This window comes from Gigantopelta aegis, chromosome 4 (assembly GCF_016097555.1).
Source record: "Gigantopelta aegis isolate Gae_Host chromosome 4, Gae_host_genome, whole genome shotgun sequence".
Lineage (NCBI taxonomy): Eukaryota > Metazoa > Mollusca > Gastropoda > Neomphalida > Peltospiridae > Gigantopelta > Gigantopelta aegis.
In genome coordinates, this window is record NC_054702.1 from 40,428,265 (window position 1) to 40,448,390 (window position 20,126).

At 36.2% G+C, this 20,126-nt stretch overlaps 1 protein-coding gene across 2 annotated transcripts in view; it reads left to right on the forward strand.

The window, feature by feature from the left end:
- The window catches only part of LOC121370547, a 36,012-nt gene that overhangs the window by 371 nt on the left and 15,515 nt on the right, over window positions 1–20,126 (forward strand). The window contains exons 2-7 of one of the 2 annotated variants that reach the window (XM_041495850.1): window positions 4,303–4,431; window positions 10,011–10,127; window positions 11,093–11,152; window positions 13,819–13,931; window positions 16,103–16,298; window positions 18,930–19,244. In XM_041495850.1, the coding sequence (XP_041351784.1) occupies window positions 4,359–4,431; window positions 10,011–10,127; window positions 11,093–11,152; window positions 13,819–13,931; window positions 16,103–16,298; window positions 18,930–19,244 (874 nt within the window). In that variant the 5' untranslated portion in view covers window positions 4,303–4,358. The remainder of the gene's footprint in view (window positions 1–4,302; window positions 4,432–10,010; window positions 10,128–11,092; window positions 11,153–13,818; window positions 13,932–16,102; window positions 16,299–18,929; window positions 19,245–20,126) is intronic. The other variant, XM_041495851.1, reaches the window with a different exon arrangement.

The following is a 20,126-nucleotide window of genomic DNA, read 5'->3' on the forward strand; positions in this document are numbered from 1 at the left end:
TATTGAAGAAGATATAGGACAGGACTTAATATACACTAAGGGTAAGCATACATTAACTTGATAATCTGTACCGGTATACATTAATGTCAGCATATGTGGAAGAAGATACAAAAATCTCAGATTACACCAGACATTAAAGGTAAGCAGACATTGACTTGATTGATCATGTTGATACATTAGCTAGTGTGACATGAAGAATATCTATGTAGAACAGGAATCACCAGACATTAATGGAAGGCCTAAGAAAACACTACCTAGATATACCTTCTTGATACATTTAATTAGTATTAATTTGTGTCAGTAGATATAGAAGAAGTTATAAAACAAGAATCTTAGATTATGCTGGACATTAAGTATAAGTAGACATTGACTCGATTGATCCTGTTGATACATTAGCTAGTATCAGCAGACATTGAAGAAGATCTATGTAGAACAGGAATCACCAGGCACTAAGGGAAGGCCTAAGCAGACACTATTCAGATAGATCTTCTGGATACATTAGTAGATTCATGAAAGGAGACTAAAACAAGAATCATCAGAAGTTATGGGTAAGTTGATAGTAACTGGATTCATTATGGGTAAGTAGATGTTCTAGTGTTAGCAGACATTGAAGACCTAGAACAAGAATCTCAAATTACATCAGACATTAAGAGTAAGCAGACACTGAAGATCTAGAACAAGAATTCAGATTACATCAGACATTAAGAGAATAAGAAGACATTGAAAACCTAGAACAAGAATTTCAGATTACACCAGACATTAAGAGTAAGCAGACATTGAAGACCTAGAACAAGAATCTTAAATTACATCAGACATTAAGAGTAAGCAGACATTGAAGACCTAGAACAAGAATTTCAGATTACACCAGACATTAAGAGTAAGCAGACATTGAAGACCTAGAACAAGAATCTGAAATTACATCAGTCATTAAGAGTAAGCAGACACTGAAGACCTAGAACAAGAATTTTAAATTACATCAGACATTAAGTGTAAGCAGACACTGAAGATCTAGAACAAGAATTCAGATTACATCAGACATTAAGAGAATAAGAAGACATTGAAGACCTAGAACAAGAATTGCAGATTACACCAGAGAGAAAGAGTAAACAGACATTGATTTTATCCACTTTATACACTAATGTTAGTAGACATAGGACAAAATGCAGAACAGGAATTACCCGACATTGAGGGTAAGCAGATACTGACTTAATCCTCTTGCAGATACAGAGGAAAAATCAGAATACCAGAAACAACACCGATGCTACATGTTGGCTATTTCCCATCACATTTGCTGTTGGTTTAGTATGACCACTTTGAAGAGTATTTTTGATTCAACACTTTTAACTTATATCAGCTAAATGTATGCATTCATGTATCCATTCTAAATTGTGTTCCATTTTTCAGTGGTAATTAAGAACAAAACGTAAACCTGTGTTTCTTTCAGTAAACATTGAACCATGTCCCACGGCACCAGCTGCTAGTCCTGTTTCTGAGTCACAACCACCAGAGTCTGATAACATCACCCACATGTGGTCTGTGGCCGCGGCGGCTACAATGGTGGTCAAATATCGGCTAAGCCGGTACCGCCCGGCCCCTAAACCCAGCTGCACACAGAAAGTTGTCCCCGCTGAGGTTGTTGACATGGGCCTGTCTGAAGGAATTGTCTCAGTTACTATCCGAGGTGGCCGGTACCGCATGGTGGTTGTCGTGGTGATCTTCATCATTGTTCTTAACCTGTGATTTATCAGTCATGGCATGTTGATGCATGTAGTATTGTTGACAGTTTATAATCGCTCATTATTGTAGCACGGTTAATATATGTCGGTGAAATATGGTATGTCAAGTGTAGGATAAACCTATTTTGTATTATATCTGCACCAGGGGTGGGGAAAAGCTCTTTTTTCCCGGTCTGGGACCGATTCTCGATCTCTGAGACCGAAATTATTTGTTTTAAATGTGTGTTTGCCAGTCACACTTTTGTCATTCTTGTCGGTCCGAAGCACCTGTCCATTTCTAATATGGGGACAAATTCCTATCCGTCAAGTGGACCGGCCTGCCCAGACATCGGTATCTTGTGCATGATTTAAAATAATAAATAAATAGTGGTCAATATGGCTGGTGTTTCAGACGTCTGTGATTTTAAAATCTGCCATACATGTAACTTATTATATATCACCAGTCACTGAAGTCGGACCTACAGTAGTATCAATTCATTGCCACTCATGTAGTATGAAGAGTAACGTCCCTTGTCAAATCAAGTTGTATCATGGGAAAATCAACAGATTTGAAGGGTGCAGTGGTTGAGCCATCAGACTACAGGCTGGTAGGTACAGGGTTCACAGCCCAGTATCGGCTCCAACCCAGAGCAAGTTCTTAAGGGCTCAGTGGGTTGGTGTAAGGCCATTACACCCTCTTCTCTCTCATTAACAACTAACCAATTAACAACTGACCCACTGTCCGGGACAGACAGCCCAGATAGCTGAGGTGTGTGTATGCCCAGGACATCATGCTTGAACCTTAATTGGATATAAGCACAAAAATAAGTTGAAATGAAATAAATGAAGGGCAGTTGATATTATGTTTTGGTGCCCATCTTGGTACAGCCAGAGCAACTGGTGAATTAAAACTGCACATTATATATAGGGTGGTATTACTATTTGTTAGTTTTCAGTGGAATGGTTCAAATATAAAACCAGTACTGCAAAATGGACCTCTAGTTATTGTGAGGTCTCTGACATTGCAAACCTAAACATGAATTTATGTATTGGTTCTGAAGATGACACTATAATGTAGGGTAGTATTTATCAAGCAGCTATGGTACTGTGGTGTATATAATTAAAAAGATGTCTGTATTATATTTTATATGGTAGTGTTGGGTATCATTTGGAATTGCATAATTGATCATTTGTTATAATTGGTTTGCACCAACCAGTTAACTTAAGAAGTCTTTGAATTGTCAGGATCATGTACCAGTTAATATGCATGTGAATGTGATGACAATGGCCCATTTGGGGGTTTGGGGTTTTTTCAAAGATCATATTTGTATATTGTTCATCTATATGATTTTAACTTGCCTTGGTTATTTATGTATACTAACACAGATTTGCATGTATGGTACTAATAATGTACATGTATACATGTATTAATATTTCATATATCTGATATGTTAATTGTTGTTGTGTTCTGCCAGATACTATTTAAATAATATAATTAAAATACAACATATGACAGTTAAGCTATTTTTGTGTCTATTAGAGTATAAATGCAATGTAGGAATGTAAAAGGGATTATGATTTGCTCAGTGTTTTGTTGAAGCTTCAGTCTCAAATATTATATAACCATTTTAATTGGATCTTCCTAACTTTTCTGTTTGTGAAATTAGTTGACATAAAATGTATTATTTGCCGTTCAGTGCTTAAAATACAGGACACCTTCCGCACTGTTCCAATGGTCTCTTTTTCACATGGATACTTTTTTTTAAGCACGTAGATTTTCCAGCTTTTAACAGTATGATGTTGGTTTAACAATTTTCTATGCTACATTCTTTAAAGTCGCCAGCCATAGTTTTCAAGGTACATGTACATGTATGTGCTTTAACTAACTGTTTCCCCATAACCTTTTTATGCAATTAAAAATGCCAGGATAGTAAAAAATAAAAAAAAATAAAAATAACAACAAACAAATCCACTGGATGCTACATATAGTAATGAATTAAATTCCATCTAAAATGTCATGTGTTCCCTTATAAATTAAGCTACTGAAAATACCAGGATGATCAAAAAGACACTGGATTTGCGAAAAATTATTCCTTAAAGGGACAGACCCGAGTTTTTAAACACTAAGACATATTTTCCACTATTAGAGCCATTTATGATTACTGAAATCAAACTTTGTTTATATTTTATTGTTTAGAGTATCCATTTCCGTACATCCGAAGTGTTTCTGGTCATCCTGGTGTTTATAATACCACAAATTGCATTTTTCATATTTTAAAAACACACGTGCTTCTGAGAAATACCTGTAACAGTTATGAAGTTGAGTTTTAGTCTATGTTTAACGATATTTCACTGTTTCAGCATCACAGACTCTTGTTTCACTCTCTTGTAACATTATACAAATGTGATACAGGTTTGTATCTTAACCAAACTTTGTGTCCATTTTTACGGGTTGAAACTAGGATCTGTGCCTTTAAGCAAGATGTTTTATAGTAAAAAACAAAAAGCTGTAAAAGTTAAAACTATTTAAATAACTAAGAGTCAGACCCTTTAACAAAATTATTAATTTAAGAATGTTTGTCTGCAGATCAGCAGAACGTAACAAGTGTCGGTGACGCCCAGGACGTGTTGAAGAACAGACTGATGGACAGACAGAAGCAGACGGATGCTGCTGGCGGCAATAAGTGGCGAAGAGCTGTGGCCAAGAATTCTTACAGTAAGTTTTACAAGTTCAGTCTGACATGACTTTTTGTGAATATAGGGAGAACAATGTTGTTGGGTTTTTTTTTTACAAGACAAAAGTTTGTTTGTTTTATTTAACGATGCCACTAGAGCACATTGATTTTTTATCTTATCATCGTCTATTGGACGTCAAACATATGGTCATTCTGACACTATTTTTTAGAGGAAACCCACTGTCGCCACATATGCTACTCTTTTACGACAGGCAGCAAGGGGTCTTTTATTTGCACTTCCCACAGGCAGGATAGCACAAACCATGGCCTTTGTTGAACCAGTTATGGATCACTGGTTGGTGCAAGTGGTTTACACCTACCCATTGAGCCTTGTGGAGCACTCACTCAGGCTTTGGAGTGGGTATCCGAACCCAGTATCTACCAGCCTGTAGACCGATGGCCTAACCACGATGCCACCGAGGCTGGGTTTTTACAAGGCAAAGTTTCATTTATGTATACATTGTATACTGGTAAATTTTAGCATAAAAATTGGGAATTTTCAGTGCCATATTCTTTTGGGGGCCTATGTTCGGACCCATAGAACACCTGGATACATCCCCGAGTACTTCTGCTGTTGATCATGTACTTCTATGCAGTATAGGGGCAGGATGTAGCTCAGTGGTAAAACTCTCACTCGATGTACGGTCGGTCTTGGATCAATCCCCGGCGGTGGGCTCATTCAGCTATTTCTTGTTCCAGCCAGTGCACCACAACTGGTATATCAAAGGCCATGGTATGTACCGTATTTGACCGGAAATAAGCCCATGTCTTTGAATAAGACCCCCTCCGTTTTGATAGCATTTAAGAAATTAGGCCCTCATTCGTAAATAAGCCCACCCCCAACTTCGTCACCTTATAAATAACATGAAATTGCAAGTTTGCTCAAAGTTCATTTAAAAGGTCATACCTCCTGCAGATAATTAAACACAAATGTAACACAATATTTTACCACCAGTGAGATTTAGCAGTCTAACAATAACAGTGTGTAACATTGTTTTCAATTTCATGCCTGCAGTATTTCTCTGAAGTATCCAAGCCCAAGTATGAACTAAAAACCAATGTCTATTTTTACCACCACACTGGGTCCGCAGTTAATGCTAATTAAGCAAATACCTTATTCTGATTGGCAAAGAAAAATGACCTTAGATTGATAATTCTTTGTAGTGTAAGCTGGCTGCCTGTGTCAGAAACGTGTGTATACGTTATTGAGTTTGTTGTTAATTGCTGTTGTTTTAAGTCTTCTCAGCATTAAATTTTGGATGTAAATAAACAGCACTGGTAAGTAATTGTAACATAGAAGGTGTGTTTCTGATAATTAGATACTAGTAAAAAAACAAACAATTTAATTAATAAACAATTATTATTTATTAATAACAAATGGAACACTAATTAATAGATGAGCTACAGAACGTTTTTTGTTTTCTTCCTAGTTCATTTAAGTATTGTTATTTATTTTAATTATTATTATTAAAAAATTTTTCAACAAAACTGGCCCCTTGTCTGGGAATAAGCCCACCCCATGCTAAGCTCACAATGAGTTGTCTTGGCCCCCTGGGCTTATTTCCGGTCAAATACGGTACTACCCTGTCTGTGGGATGGTGCACATAAAAGATCCCTTGCTGCTAATCAAAAAGAGTAGCCCATGAAGTATTTCAGCTACTGAGACTATATTATATAATTACAAATAGATAGTATAATGTCCTCGATGGTATTTCAATTACTAAGAGTATATTAGGCTATATATTATTACAAAATGAGAATATATATGTAATTTTATTGATAAAAAACTGCTAATGTGACCTGTAAATAAAAAAAAATCTTTTTTTAAAAATTAAAATTAAATAATGATATTGCTCTTAGTTGGTACTTCCAGTCCAGTCAAAAGTGATATTGTATAATGTCATCAATGGTATTTCATCTACTAAGAGTATATTTTATATTTTATAATGTTGTCAGTGTGGATATTTCAGACACTGAATGAATTAAGCATATTATATTGTATAATGTCCAAAATGGTATTTCAGAGTTAGTATTAGAGTATACATAACATCACATACATATTGCATAGTGTATAGAATAGATTTTCAGTGACTGAACATCAATCATATTGCATGTATACAGTGGATTGTTAGCTACTGAACACATATTATATATCACATACATATATCACATGTATGTATGATAAACAGAAGAGATGAATATCAAAAAGCCATTCTTGTATATAAAACACTAAACAGACTTTCTCCTTAGTACTTGAAAGATCTGTTTAATCCAATATCATTATGAACTTCGCTCCATTGATAATGGAAATATGTTAGCTCCCCGACAAAAAACAGAGCACTACAAGAAAAGCTTTCAATTTTCTGAAGTTTGGTATCTGGAAGAGTTTACCTAATGATGTTAAAAAATGTACTAGTTAAAGTATACATGTGTATTTTGTTTTTAATGTTTCAAACACTTCTTAGAAACGTGATTGCTCTACTACATAATTATGTTTTAATGTCTTTTGTTATTGTATATATTGTACATACATGTTTGGTTTTGTTAGTTTGTTTTTTAAAATAATCAATATGATTATGATTATTATTGTTATAAGTAGTAAGAAGGCCTCACTGTAGGGTTAACCTTATGACAAAATTAAATACTCTTATCATTACTGTATGATTTTCTTAACCTTAACCCTAAACCTAACCCATTTCCTTTCTTCCATAGTGCCATACCCAAAAGGTTCTTTCTTGCAAAAACACTGCTCAGTGGACAATAGTCTAGAATAATAGTGCTACCTTCTATAAATAAATATTTTATTATTATTATTATTATTATTATTATTATTATTATTATTTATTGTTATTATTATTGTTTATTATTTATTTTTATTATTATTATTATTATTATCATCATTATTATCATTATCATTATTATCGTTACCATGGTCTTTCAGCAGCAGTAGATCACACAGTTGAGTTTAGTGTGGCTGATATTATTAGTGAAACAGCCAAACTAGCAAAAAGCTATGTGCGTATAACTCACCGTCCTGCACAGCGCACCGTATCCCGAATTACGCGCACACAACAACCAGGTAGATGAATCACTGCGTTGTGTGCAACTAAACACCAGAGTTCATCATCATAACATGGTTTCAGACAGTGTTTCTTATAATAACATGATTTCAAACAGTGTACTTAAAATGTTTTGAAAACAAAAATAACATGTTTATTAAACCCTAATTTTTAACATGATTCCTAGCAGTGTATTTAAAATGTGGTTCAGATAACATTATTTCAAGCACTTGTGTGCAACTAAACACATGAGTTCATGATCATCAACATGGTTTCAGACAATATTTATTATAATAACATGATTTCAAACAGCGTGCTTAAAATGTTTTGAAAACAAAAATAACATGATTTTTAAACCCTCATTTTTAATATGATTTCTAGCAGTGTATTTAACATGCGGTTCCAGATAACATTATTTCAAACACTGACCAGTGTTGAATATGATTTCAAACAGTGTTATGCATATGATTTCATCACTGGTATTTTGATGTGTTTTCACCTGTTTGCACTTTAACCACAAGACTTCTTGCAATGCATTTTAACATGGCATCAAACAATATTTTAACATGACTTCATTCATTAATTGTAAACTGATGGCAAGTGTGTTCTGTACTGTGATTGGTTAATTACATTCTTTTTCCGAGATCAAATGAAAATAACACCCAGAAAGCTAATGACGTCATTAGAAAGTGACATCATTAGCAATTGGAATAGGCCAAGTTGATGGTTCAAGGGTCTACAGTTAGATTGTAGCCTGGTATTTTTTTCAAGAAATACCAAATATACAGTTAGTTCTGTTGAAAAACTATTCAGTTTACAATGGACATAACCATATGGAGTTGGGTTTTTTTTAATTTGCGGATGTTATTGTCAATTTGGTACACATAAATGTTTAATTTTTAACCTCAGGTTATCGCCTTCATTTAAAAATGACATTTGCGGGATCAAATAGACAGTTATACCCGCAAATGTAAAAACTCCATATGGTTATCTCCTAATATAATTTCAGTTATGATTTTAAAAATATATCATGGATTGAAATACTGCCATCTCGACCAGATTTTGCTGATCAACATTACTATGGGCGGGGAGAGATTTTTTTCTGTATGTCCGGCAATTATAAATATACATGTTTATATTCACACATTATTTGAGTCAATCATGTCTGGTACAGCAGATTTTGATTTGAGCTGGCAAATTTGTAGCTTACCAGACCAAATATCTGGCAGAAATGTCAAGCAATTTAGACCTCTGTATATATATATATATATATATATATTTAACACATTTAAATACTGATAGTTTACTTCAAAATTTCAATTTGTAATGTGTTTCTTAACATGTGTGTAGTTTAACATAATTCAAATATTGGCTTCTTAATATTATATGCGTGTGTGGGGTGGGGGGGGGTGGGGTGGTAAATGTTTTTCATTAATACACATGTGTGATTTCCATACAATATTAATTAAAGTTATCAGTTTCTAATATGCTTGAAATTTACAATATTAACAAACTTATACTTGGTGAAATATTTATAGTGTGTGTGTCTGTCTGTGTGCGTGGGTGTGTGTGTGTGTGTGTGTGTGTGTGTGTGTGTGTGTGTGTGTGATTTATTTTGATTTTAGTAATGTAACTATAAGTTAAAAGCAAATTTCAGAGAATTCACAATTTAATCTATGTATTAGTTTAATGCTTTGCTCTGGTTTCAGAACTTAAAAGTACCTACCGTTCAGAGCAGAAAGAAATATACCATGGAAACTTATCATGCATTAAGATGGAAGTTGTCTGATATTTAGAAAGTTACAAGTTGTAACTTACAACAGATACAGTTTATTATACTTTAGAAAGAAAAAAAAAGAAAAGTTTTATTTAACGACGCACTCAACACATTTTATTTACGGTTATATGGTGTCAGACATATGGTTACGGACCACACAGATTTTGAGAGGAAACCTGCTGTCGCCACTACATGGGCTACTCTTCCGATTAGCAGCAAGGGATCTTTTATTTGCACTTCCCACAGGCAGGATAGCACAAACCATGGCCTTTGTTGAACCAGTTATGGATCACTGGTCGGTGCAAGTGGTTTACACCTACCCATTGAGCCTTGCGGAGCTCTCACTCAGGGTTTGGAGTTGGTATCTGGATTAAAAATCCCATGCCTCGACTGGGATCCGAACCCAGTACCTACTGGCCTGTAGACCGATGGCCTACCATGACGCCACCGAGGCCGGTATATATATACTTTAGGATGTATTTCATTTCATAAATCAATATCGTATGTGTGCTTTATTTGTGTAAGCAATTCTGTTAAGTATTAATAATAAAAAAAAGATTAGACAGTGTATTACAGTTTAATTTGCTGTTTTTGTAAATATCATATTTTTAATTTGTATAGGAGGTTTAATTGTGTGCTGTTTTGTAACTGCTTCATTTATCTTTTCAGATATATTTTTGTACACGTATGAAATGTTTATGCCCACATTTTATATTATTTTTAGGAAAGATATTTTCAAAACCAAAAGTTGCTAAACATCCAGTTCCAAGTCCTAAAACAGTTGTTAAAGCTCCCAAGATTTTGAAGAAACCTACCAGGCCTTTGTCAAAGCAGAAATCAGGTTTGTATATTCTCAAGATGTTTGTTTCAGTAGCAGTAATGTATGTCCTTAGTAATGATACGGGTAAAGTGCTTGCTTGATATGCAGTCAGTCTGGGATCGATCCCCATCGGTGGGTCTTTACTCCTGGAGGCTAGATGTAGCTAAGTGATGTAGCTAATGTGTGATGGTAATAGGATTAATCGCCCTCAATGGATTCATGTTTTTCTCCATTCCAACCACTTCCCCATGGGTGGTACATCAAAGGCCATGGTATGTACTGTCCAGTCTGTTGGAAAGTACATATTACAGATCCCTTGCTGCTTGTTGATAGGAATAACCTATGTACATGGTAGCAGCAGGTTTCCTCCCTGCCCCCCCCTCCCTCCCTCCCTCCCTCCCTCTCTCTCTCTCCCCCTCTCTCTTCCTCTCCTCCTCTCCTCTCTCTCTCTCTCCCTATAATTCTCTCCCTCTCTCTCTCTCTCTCTCTCTCTCTCTCTCTCTCCTCTCTCCCCTCTCTCTCTGACCTTCTCTGGGGGCTCTCTCTCTCCTCTTTCTCTCTCTCTCTCTCTGTCTCTCTCTCTGTGTTGTGTTGTGTGTCTCTCTCTCCCTCTCTCTCTCTCTCTCTCTCTCTCTCCTCCCTCTCTCTCTCTCTCTCTCTCTCTCTCTCTCTCTCTCTCTCTCTCTCTGCCTGTCTCCTCATCTCTCTCTCTGTGTGTGTGTGTGTCTGTCTCCTCTCTCTCTCTCTCCTCCCTCTCTCCTCCCTCGCCTCCTCCCTCTCCCGGTCCCTCCTCTGTCCTCTCCTCTCTCCTCTCTCCTTCTCTCTCTCTCTCTCTCTCTCTCTCTCTCTCTCTCTCTCTCTCTCTATTGTGTCGAAATCATAATAGCCATAGTTTAAAAAGTGCTGAGGTGTCATTAAATATTCATATATTCCATTCCTTACCAAAATGTGTGTACATATTTATTACCGTAACATAACATTGGCAGTTGTTAACAAAGGAAAGAAAAAAGCAGTCCCATCGGAAAGTCTTCCCAACCAGCAGTCAGGTACAGAGCATGCATGCTTTGATGTCAGGGTTTTAGAAATCTCTATCATACTTATTTGATTAACCATTTATTAGCCAATCATCGGCTAGAACTTATTGTGAAATCCTTGATTTTTGTGGGCTTAAGTTTTCATGGTATTGCTAAAATACACATTTAGTTAGGTACTTAAATTTGTGAATCAAAAAGGTAGTATCACATTGATGCACTCTTAAGTTCATTGACTGCACTAGTCTGTGAATTACATGAAAATTAAACCACCTCGAATAAAGAGGATTATGTCATCAACTAATTAATAAGATGCAGAATTAATGTCAGATTATATAAATATAACTTTATTTAAATGTTTATTAATTTTTTTATTCATTCACATTTTATTTGATTTCTGTAGAAACATATTTAACATTTGAAATTGAATTTTATTATTATATTATTAAAATGAATTTTAAAAAGTTTAAATTCCTATATATTTGTCAGAAATTAGTGGCATGCTTGGGTTTCTGTTTTATTACATACATGTATTATGGAAAAGATTTCTACAACCCTGCTAATAATAATAGTATGTAGTATCGTCTTGAAAACATGTATTATACAGCATACTGCCTGTGTGTGAATAACATTCATATTCTAACACTTTTAAAAATTAACTCTTACATTTGGTTTTCATGTATAATATATATTATTTAACAGTCTGGATAAATAATTATTTGAATTATCCTTCTTTACATGTATCTGTATTAACCAGGGGTGGGACGTAGCCCAGTGGTAAAGCACTCGCCTTATGCGAGGTCAGTCTAGGATCGATCCCTGCCAGTGGGCCCATGGACTATTTTTTGTTCCAGCCAGTGCACCATGACTGGTATATCAAAGGTCATAGTATGTGCTGTCCTGTCTGTGGGATGGTGCATATAAAAGATCCCTTGCTACAAATGGAAAAATGTAGCAGGTTTCCTCTCCATGACTGTCAAAATAACCATATCTTTGACATCCAACAGCCGATGATTAATCAATTAATGGTGTCATTAACCCAAACAGACTTTAACTGTATTAACCATGTTTGTTCTTTGCACGTTTCTGGTGGTTTATGACTTACTGGGCAATGTATAACTAACAAATGGTAGGCTTAATTGTTGTGATGCTAATTAACAGTATAATTAAATTAAATCATTCACCTATTTACTAACTCTGATATTAGTCTAGTTCATTAAGGATTTCTGTGTTTTATTCATGTCAGCATGCATTTTCCACAGTATTTAAACATTCTTTATATATTATAAACATATTTTAATTTGATATTTTGCTTTACAACAAAAAAACTGAGGCTTTCCTAAATGTGTTTTCAAAATTAAACAAATAAGTTATTTGAAGGACATGAATTGTTATGTTGCACTATAATAGTTAATAAGAACCTAATCTATTTTTTGCCATTTCTTATATGATTGAACTTTTAGTTACTACATTAATATGACAAAAAATGTGTATTAAAATTATTTCATATCTTCTATATACGTACATGTATTTTATATAATGTTAGTGCCAGTTTAATACTAGACATTTTGCTTTTGGCATATTTGTTTATTATTTTGTATTTAAAAATGGTAAGATGATTTGTGGTCGTACACTGTTTTGGGGTGAATGTTACAGCTACTCTTGAATACTAAGTAGGTTTTATATAACAGTGAAAATGTTTGAACATTTTCTCTCTTTTAAAAAAAAAAAAATTGTTCCCAAGGTTTCATACAAAATGTATTTGCAGCCACAATTTGCCAAAATTGAAATTTGAGTAATATGTAACTTAATGGTAAGAAAAACCTCTACTAGTCAAGATTATTTTATACTTAGTAATAACTTGGGTCACTGTCTTAGAGTAGAAAATATAAAAGGTGATAGACTTTAATAAAATGTAATTTTACACAGAAATTGAACTAACTTGGATTGATGTAATTTAGTTTTTATCATATTTGGATTTGGAGTGGGCTTGTGACTTCATAGTTTAAGAGTACATTTCTATATCAAAAGCTGTGGTATGTGTTATCCTGTCTGTGGGATGGTGCATATAAACGATCCCTTGCTACTAATGGAAATATGTAGTAGGTTTCCTTTCTCTATGTCAAAATTACCAAATGTTAGGCATCCAATAGCCGATGATTAATAAATCAATGTGCTCTAGTGGTGTTGTTAAAATTTAAAATTTAAAAGCTAAGAGGATCCAAACGGGATTGGCGGACCAGGAAGCCGATCAGACTTAAAACATTCTGAAGGGGTTGGACATATCCTCCCCCAGTGGTAAAGTGCTTGCTTGATGCGATGTCAGTCTAGGATCGATCCCCATTGGTGGACTTATTGAGCTATTTCTCACTCCATCCAGTGCACCATGACTGGTATATTAAAGGCTGTGGTATGTGCTATCCTGTGTAGGATGGTGCATATAAAAGATCTCTTGCTACTAATGGAAAAATGTAGTGGCTTTCCTCTCTAAGACTATATATTAGATTTACCAAATGTTTGACATCCAATAGCCAATGATTATAAATCAATGTGATCTAGTGATGTTGTTAAACACAACAAAACTTTATAAAACATTCAGAAAAACATTATAAAGACATAACTGTTTAAAATGGTCAACAGGCTATGATTTGGCTTGTACAGTCAATGTTCACATCTTTCAGAATTATTCAACGCACTGCTTCAGCCTCTGCCAGTTTCCCCTGCTGATGAATCAGAGAAAACACCTATAGAGACTGAGCCCGAACCTCCACTAGTACCAGAGCCAACCACACAGGTAACAATGCGAGCTACTCTTGATTCACTAATGTCAAAACCTATATTAGCTCTGGAACTTTCTTTTTGGCCGACCGTTCAAAATTGCGCCCAATTTCCTCAACCCAAATTGCACACCTTCTCTCTTTGGCATAATACTTTGCTCCATTCCAAATTCAATAGCACCATCACCCCCCACCTCCGCCTGCTACTGGTGCTCCCTTGCACCTGCCAGTGCAGGCGGTCCCTCCTCTCCCCCACCTCGTGTGCCCAGGACAGGCGTGTGCTACAACAGCTTGCTCTGAACATGTACATAAAGCCCTATGACCTGACGTGACCTGACTTGACAGGTAACATAATTTATATAACATACGGTATATCTTTTCTGTTTGATGTTTTGATCAATCTTTGATGGCTTAATTGGGGTAATTTCTTTAAATGTGTGAAAAATATAGGTGGGCTTATTCCCAGTGAAATACGGTATTAATAACACATTCTCACTAGAAGATTTCAGCTTATTTCTATGGGACCAAGTTCTGTTAATTAAGTGATATTCAAGGAATTAAGTCCACAATTGTAAAGAAATAAACTGAAACTAAATATAGGATATCAAGAATTTGTCTCGATATCAATAAATACTGAATGAGATGAAGTCTAAAGACAAAACTCATTTATTGGGCAGTGCAAAACAGAACCATCTGCCAGACTGATAAACATATAATATTGTGTTTAAGTTTTCAATAAATTAAATATTTAGTGTTTCTAAAAAAAAAAAAATGTTTTTGCATAATGACACCACTAGAGTACATTGATTTATTAATCATTATCAGCAGCTGTTGAATTTTAAACATTTGATAATTCTGACATACAATATATGATCTTTGAGAAAACTTGCAACAAATTTTCATTAGAACAAAAGCAATCTTTTATATGCATTTTCCCACAGAAAAGACAGCACATACCATGGTTTTTTATATATCAGTCGTTTGGGCACTGGCTTCCTCGGGGAAGCATTCTACTGACTGAAAGTTTGTTTTGTTTAACAACACTACTAGAGCACATTGATATATTAATCATCGGCTATTGGATGTCAAACATTTGGTAATTCTGACTCGTAGTCAATAGAGGAAACCTGCTACATTTTCTTAATGCAGAAAGGGATCTTTTATGTGCACTTTCCCACAGACAGGAAAGCATATACCACGGCCTTTGACCAATTGTGGTGCACTGGTTGGAATGAGAGAAAAAAACAATCAGTTGAACGGATCCACTAAGGTGGTTCGATCCTGTGATGCAAGCACCTCAAGTGCTCAACTGACTGAGCTAAATCCCGCCCCCTTCTACTGATTGAGCTAAATCCCACCCCCTTCTACTGACTAAGCTAAATCCCGCCCTCTTCTACTGACTCAGCTAAATCCCGCCCTCTTCTACTGACTGAGCTAAATCCCGCCCCTTCTACTGATTGAGCTAAATCCCGCCCCCTTCTACTGACTGAGCTAAATCCCACCCCCTTGAACTACTGACTGAGCTAAATCCCACCCTCTTCTACTGACTGAGCTAAATCCCGCCCCCTTCTACTGACTGAGCTAAATCCCGCCCCCTTCTACTGACTCAGCTAAATCCCACCCCCTTCTACTGACTCAGCTAAATCCCACCCCCTTCTACTGAGCTAAATCCCACCCCCTTCTACTGACTCAGCTAAATCCTGCCCCCTTGAACTACCGACTAAGCTAAATCCCGCCCCCTTCTACTGACTGAGCTAAATCCCACCCCCTTCTACTGACTGAGCTAAATCCTGCCCCTTCTACTGACTAAGCTAAATCCCGCCCCTCCACCGATTACACATTGTGCTGAGCTACATGTTATGTTTTCAAATATTTCTTCCTTGCTTAGGGGCGAGACATAGCCCAGTGGTAAAGCACTCGCTTGATGTGCGGTTGGTCTGGGATCGATCCCCATCGGTGGGCCCATTGGGCTATTTCTCGTTCCAGCCAGTGCACCACGACTGGTACATCAAAGGCTGTGGTATGTGTTATCCTGTCTGTGGGATGGTGCATATAAAACATCCCTTGCTACTAATGCGGAAAATGTAGCAGGTTTCCTCTCTAAGACTATATGTCGAAATTACCAAATGTTTGACATCCATTAGCCGATGATTAATAAATCAATGTGCTCTTCCTTGCTTGTTGTCAGGTTTCTGAAGACATCACGGTCAAAAGGGTGAGCAGATCCCCGATCAAGAAACGTGAACGAGTGGTCACATACCAGAAACCTGTCCGGGATGCCACGCCCAGCACAGAACCCACAGTGCCGGAGACGGGTTCTAAGAAAGCGTCTGACTGGATATTTAACAGTGATGACGAGACTGGAGAAACAGATACAGGACGTGGTACAAGACAGTTCTGCTTTTAGATTCTAACCCTGTTTTAAATCTCACTCCAAGATGGATTAAAATCTTTCAGAATTTCTGAATCAAAAATCTATCTTACAACTTAAATTTTCTCAGCAAAATGTTTCAAACCAAAATATTCTAAAACCAAAATCTTAACCAAAATCATCAACAAAAATTGTAAATTCTGTAAATTTTAAAACTAATTTTTTGTTTAATTTCTGAACCAAAATCGTTCATTGTTCCACAACCAAAATCTTTCAAATTTCTTAACTAAAATCTTTCTCAACCAAAATATTTCAAAATTCACAACCAAAATCTCAGTCAAAATGCTCAATCAATAATATTTTAAACTTGAATCAAAATATCAGAAAATGTTTCACTTGAAATCTCCATAAAAATTTCTCAACCAAAATCTTTCCAACTGTCTAAGCCAAAATCTTTTTCAAAATTCCAACTAAAACCACTTTCAAAATTTCTCAACCAACTAAAATCTTTCAAAAATGTTCAACAAAAATACTTTTCAATATATCTAATTTAAGTCTACCATATCTTTAAAGTTACATTCTCTGGTTACCATATTATAACATCATGTACAAATGTGAAATACAAGCTCAAATGCACTTTTAAAAAAGTTGTGTGTACGCTATGAACGGATATCGTCAAACGTATACGCTTGATTCGTCGCCTGTGCCGACATAGCTCGGCAAAGCACAATGACAGCCTGTTGTCAGTTTCAGTTAACACATGCATTTGCCGATTTCAAATTGTAGGGTCCGTCTCAAAAAATTAAAAGAGAAATCTTGCGCTGTACGAAGAACGTTCGGTTGAGGATACAGTACTAGAGTCTTTAGTTAAAACCGGTTTTGATCTTGACAACGTATTATCGACAGTCGTACCTTCCTATTTCAGAATTGATATTTTATAAAGTGTTAGTAGAACTTTCAAAGTTTAGTTTGTATACTAGTAACACATTAATCATGTATATATTTTTAAAATAAAATATACTAAAGTAGACAATGAACGTTTTCACTTCTTAATTTTACGTGTTAAAATTTACAAATTCAACAAATTCAAATAAATATTATTTCGTTTGGAAAGGGTAAAGTGGGGGGGGGGGTGTTTAACGACATCAAAGATAAAGCATATTGATTTAATAATCATCCGACCCCATACAACCGTAAATAAAATGTGTTGAGTGCGTCGTTAAATAAAACATATCTTATCCTTCCTTCCATCTGCTGTTGGATGTCTAACATTTGGTAATTTTGACATATAATCTTAGAGAGGAATCAGATGCATGTGCAGGGGGAGGGTATTGGAGGTCGAAACCCTTACTTGCCCAAGCTTAAAAAAAATTGAAATGTATTTTTGGGGGGAGCATGGCTCCATATAAACTTAGCTTAACACAGTCTATAACCCCAAGCCCGCTGAAATCCTTGCACACGCACCTTGGAAACCTGCTACATTTGTTTTTAGCAAGGGATTGTTTATATGTACCATCCCACAGACAGGATATCACATACCATGGTCTTTTTGTATACCCGCTGGTGGGGATCGATCCTAGACCGACCACGCATTTCCAAAAAACACCTTTTTAGGTCTAAGTAATGAATAAAAATAACATATAGTCTTGAAAAATGTTACGTAAATCGAACACAGTACCCTCTTCCTCTACCCCTAGAGCATTACATAATTAGTAACACCCCCTTACATGTAACGCGTATGCCAACAGCTGGCCACTGTCAAAATTTCATGGCAAATCCCCCACTCACCGACCCCTGGAAAGGCGTTGTACCATACCTCTATGGATATAAATATGTTTTGGAGATGAGAGACGACCCCTCAATCAAGACAGTTAAATTTGTTCAAAAATTACGAAATCTCACGTGATCTCTTGTTGGGGAATTCTATACTTGTGATAAGCTAATGAAAACCGAGATCGGTATAAACGCTTTCAAAATCATGGCTTTGTTTTTGACCCGGATAAGCCAGCGTAGTGAAACCAATGCGGAGTGCGGCGTCATATATGCACTAAACGTAATTAGATTTTCTGTTGTATATGCTTAAATAATAAAAATATTTCAGGGAATGTAGTTTTAACAAAAATGTCTTACAATTTCTGAACAAAAATCTCTGTTTCTGAACCATAATTTCTTTTAAAATATCTCAGCTCAAATTCTGTATAAACATATCTGAATCAAATTTATCAAAATCTTTGAACCAACATGTTCTTCATTGTTGATTACGATTTTAACTGTTTGTCATTTTGTCTGGTTTCTTCCTCCATTACAGATAAGTCGTGTTCAATATCGGCGTGTCAACTGCAGCTTCTATTTTATTGTTTGTCATTTTATTTGGTTTTTCACTACATTACAGAAAAGTCGTGTTCAGTATCAGCATGTCAACCGCATCTTCCATTTTATTGTTTGTCATTTTATCTGGTTTTTCACTACATTACAGACAAGTCATGTTCAGTATCGGCATGTCAACCGCAGCTTCCATTTTATTGTTTGTCATTTTATCTGGTTTTTCACCATGTCACAGACAAGTCGTGTTCAGTATCAGCATGTCAACCACAACTTCCATTTGATTGTTTCTCATTTTATCTGGTTTCTCACTACATTACAGACAAGTCGTGTTCAGTATCAGCATGTCAACCGCATCTTCCATCTGTGGCCGATCTCCCCACAGCATCGACTCCAGCGGAGAAGCTCGTGCGAGCGAAACGTCGACTGACGGCTTTAAACCTGAAACCTGCTGACAACAAGAAACAGTGGGGTCCACGGAAACGCGACACGTCCTACCTGGACGAGCTGAGAAAACAAGAGCTGGCCGAAGAACGGCGACTACGTCAACAGCAGATGTATGAGAGACTACACAGCAAGAAACGCATCAAAGACACAGATGAGGAGGACGATGACCTGGGGCCAAACTTCGATGATTGTAAGTTGTGTATGTTGGGAGTATAAAGCAGTTCTGACTGATTGCACAGGATGAGTAATGACTATAATGACTATATCTAATGGTCCCAGAAAACAATAACCCTACTGAATATGTAATTGCATAACAAGGTATGGGGACGGTAACACCCATTACTACCTGCATATATATAGATATTTGCCGCTTTCAGTGAAAATTTTATGCCTATGGGTTAATGTTTGGTATGTTGTTCATACACAAGATGAATGGTGACTATGTCGAGTGTCCCCAAAACACAATAACACTACTGAATATGTAAGTGTATAAAAAGGTATGGGTACATAACACCCATTACTACATGTGTATATAAAGTGGCAAATATCCATATATATATATGGATATTTGCCACTTTCAGTGAAACTTTTAGGCCCATGGGTTAAATATTGTTAATTAAAAATTGTAATTAAAAAGAATGCAGTGCTCATTGCAGGTATTGTCCTCATGTCTGACGAAGTAATTTTAGTAGGGTTATCCTTTTGAGCGGGGCCTCCCGATACAGTAGTACATTGTATTCTGGATTGGGTGGCTGGATGTGTGGGTTTGGGTGGCTGGATGTGTGGGATTGGGTGGCTGGATGTGTGGGTTTGGGTGGCTGGATGTGTGGGATTGGGTTGGGAATAGATGGGTTGGTGGGTGGATATGGATAGATAGAAGGACTGAAGGATGGATGAAGGGTTGAGTGACTGGAGAGATAGTAATCTAATTGGATTGGTTAGTTTGGGGTTGAATAGATGGGTTGGTAGGTGAATATGGATAGATGGAAGGACTGAAGGATGGATGAAGGGTTGAGTGACTGGAGAGATAGTAATCTAATTGGATTGGTTAGTTTGGGGTTGAATAGATGGG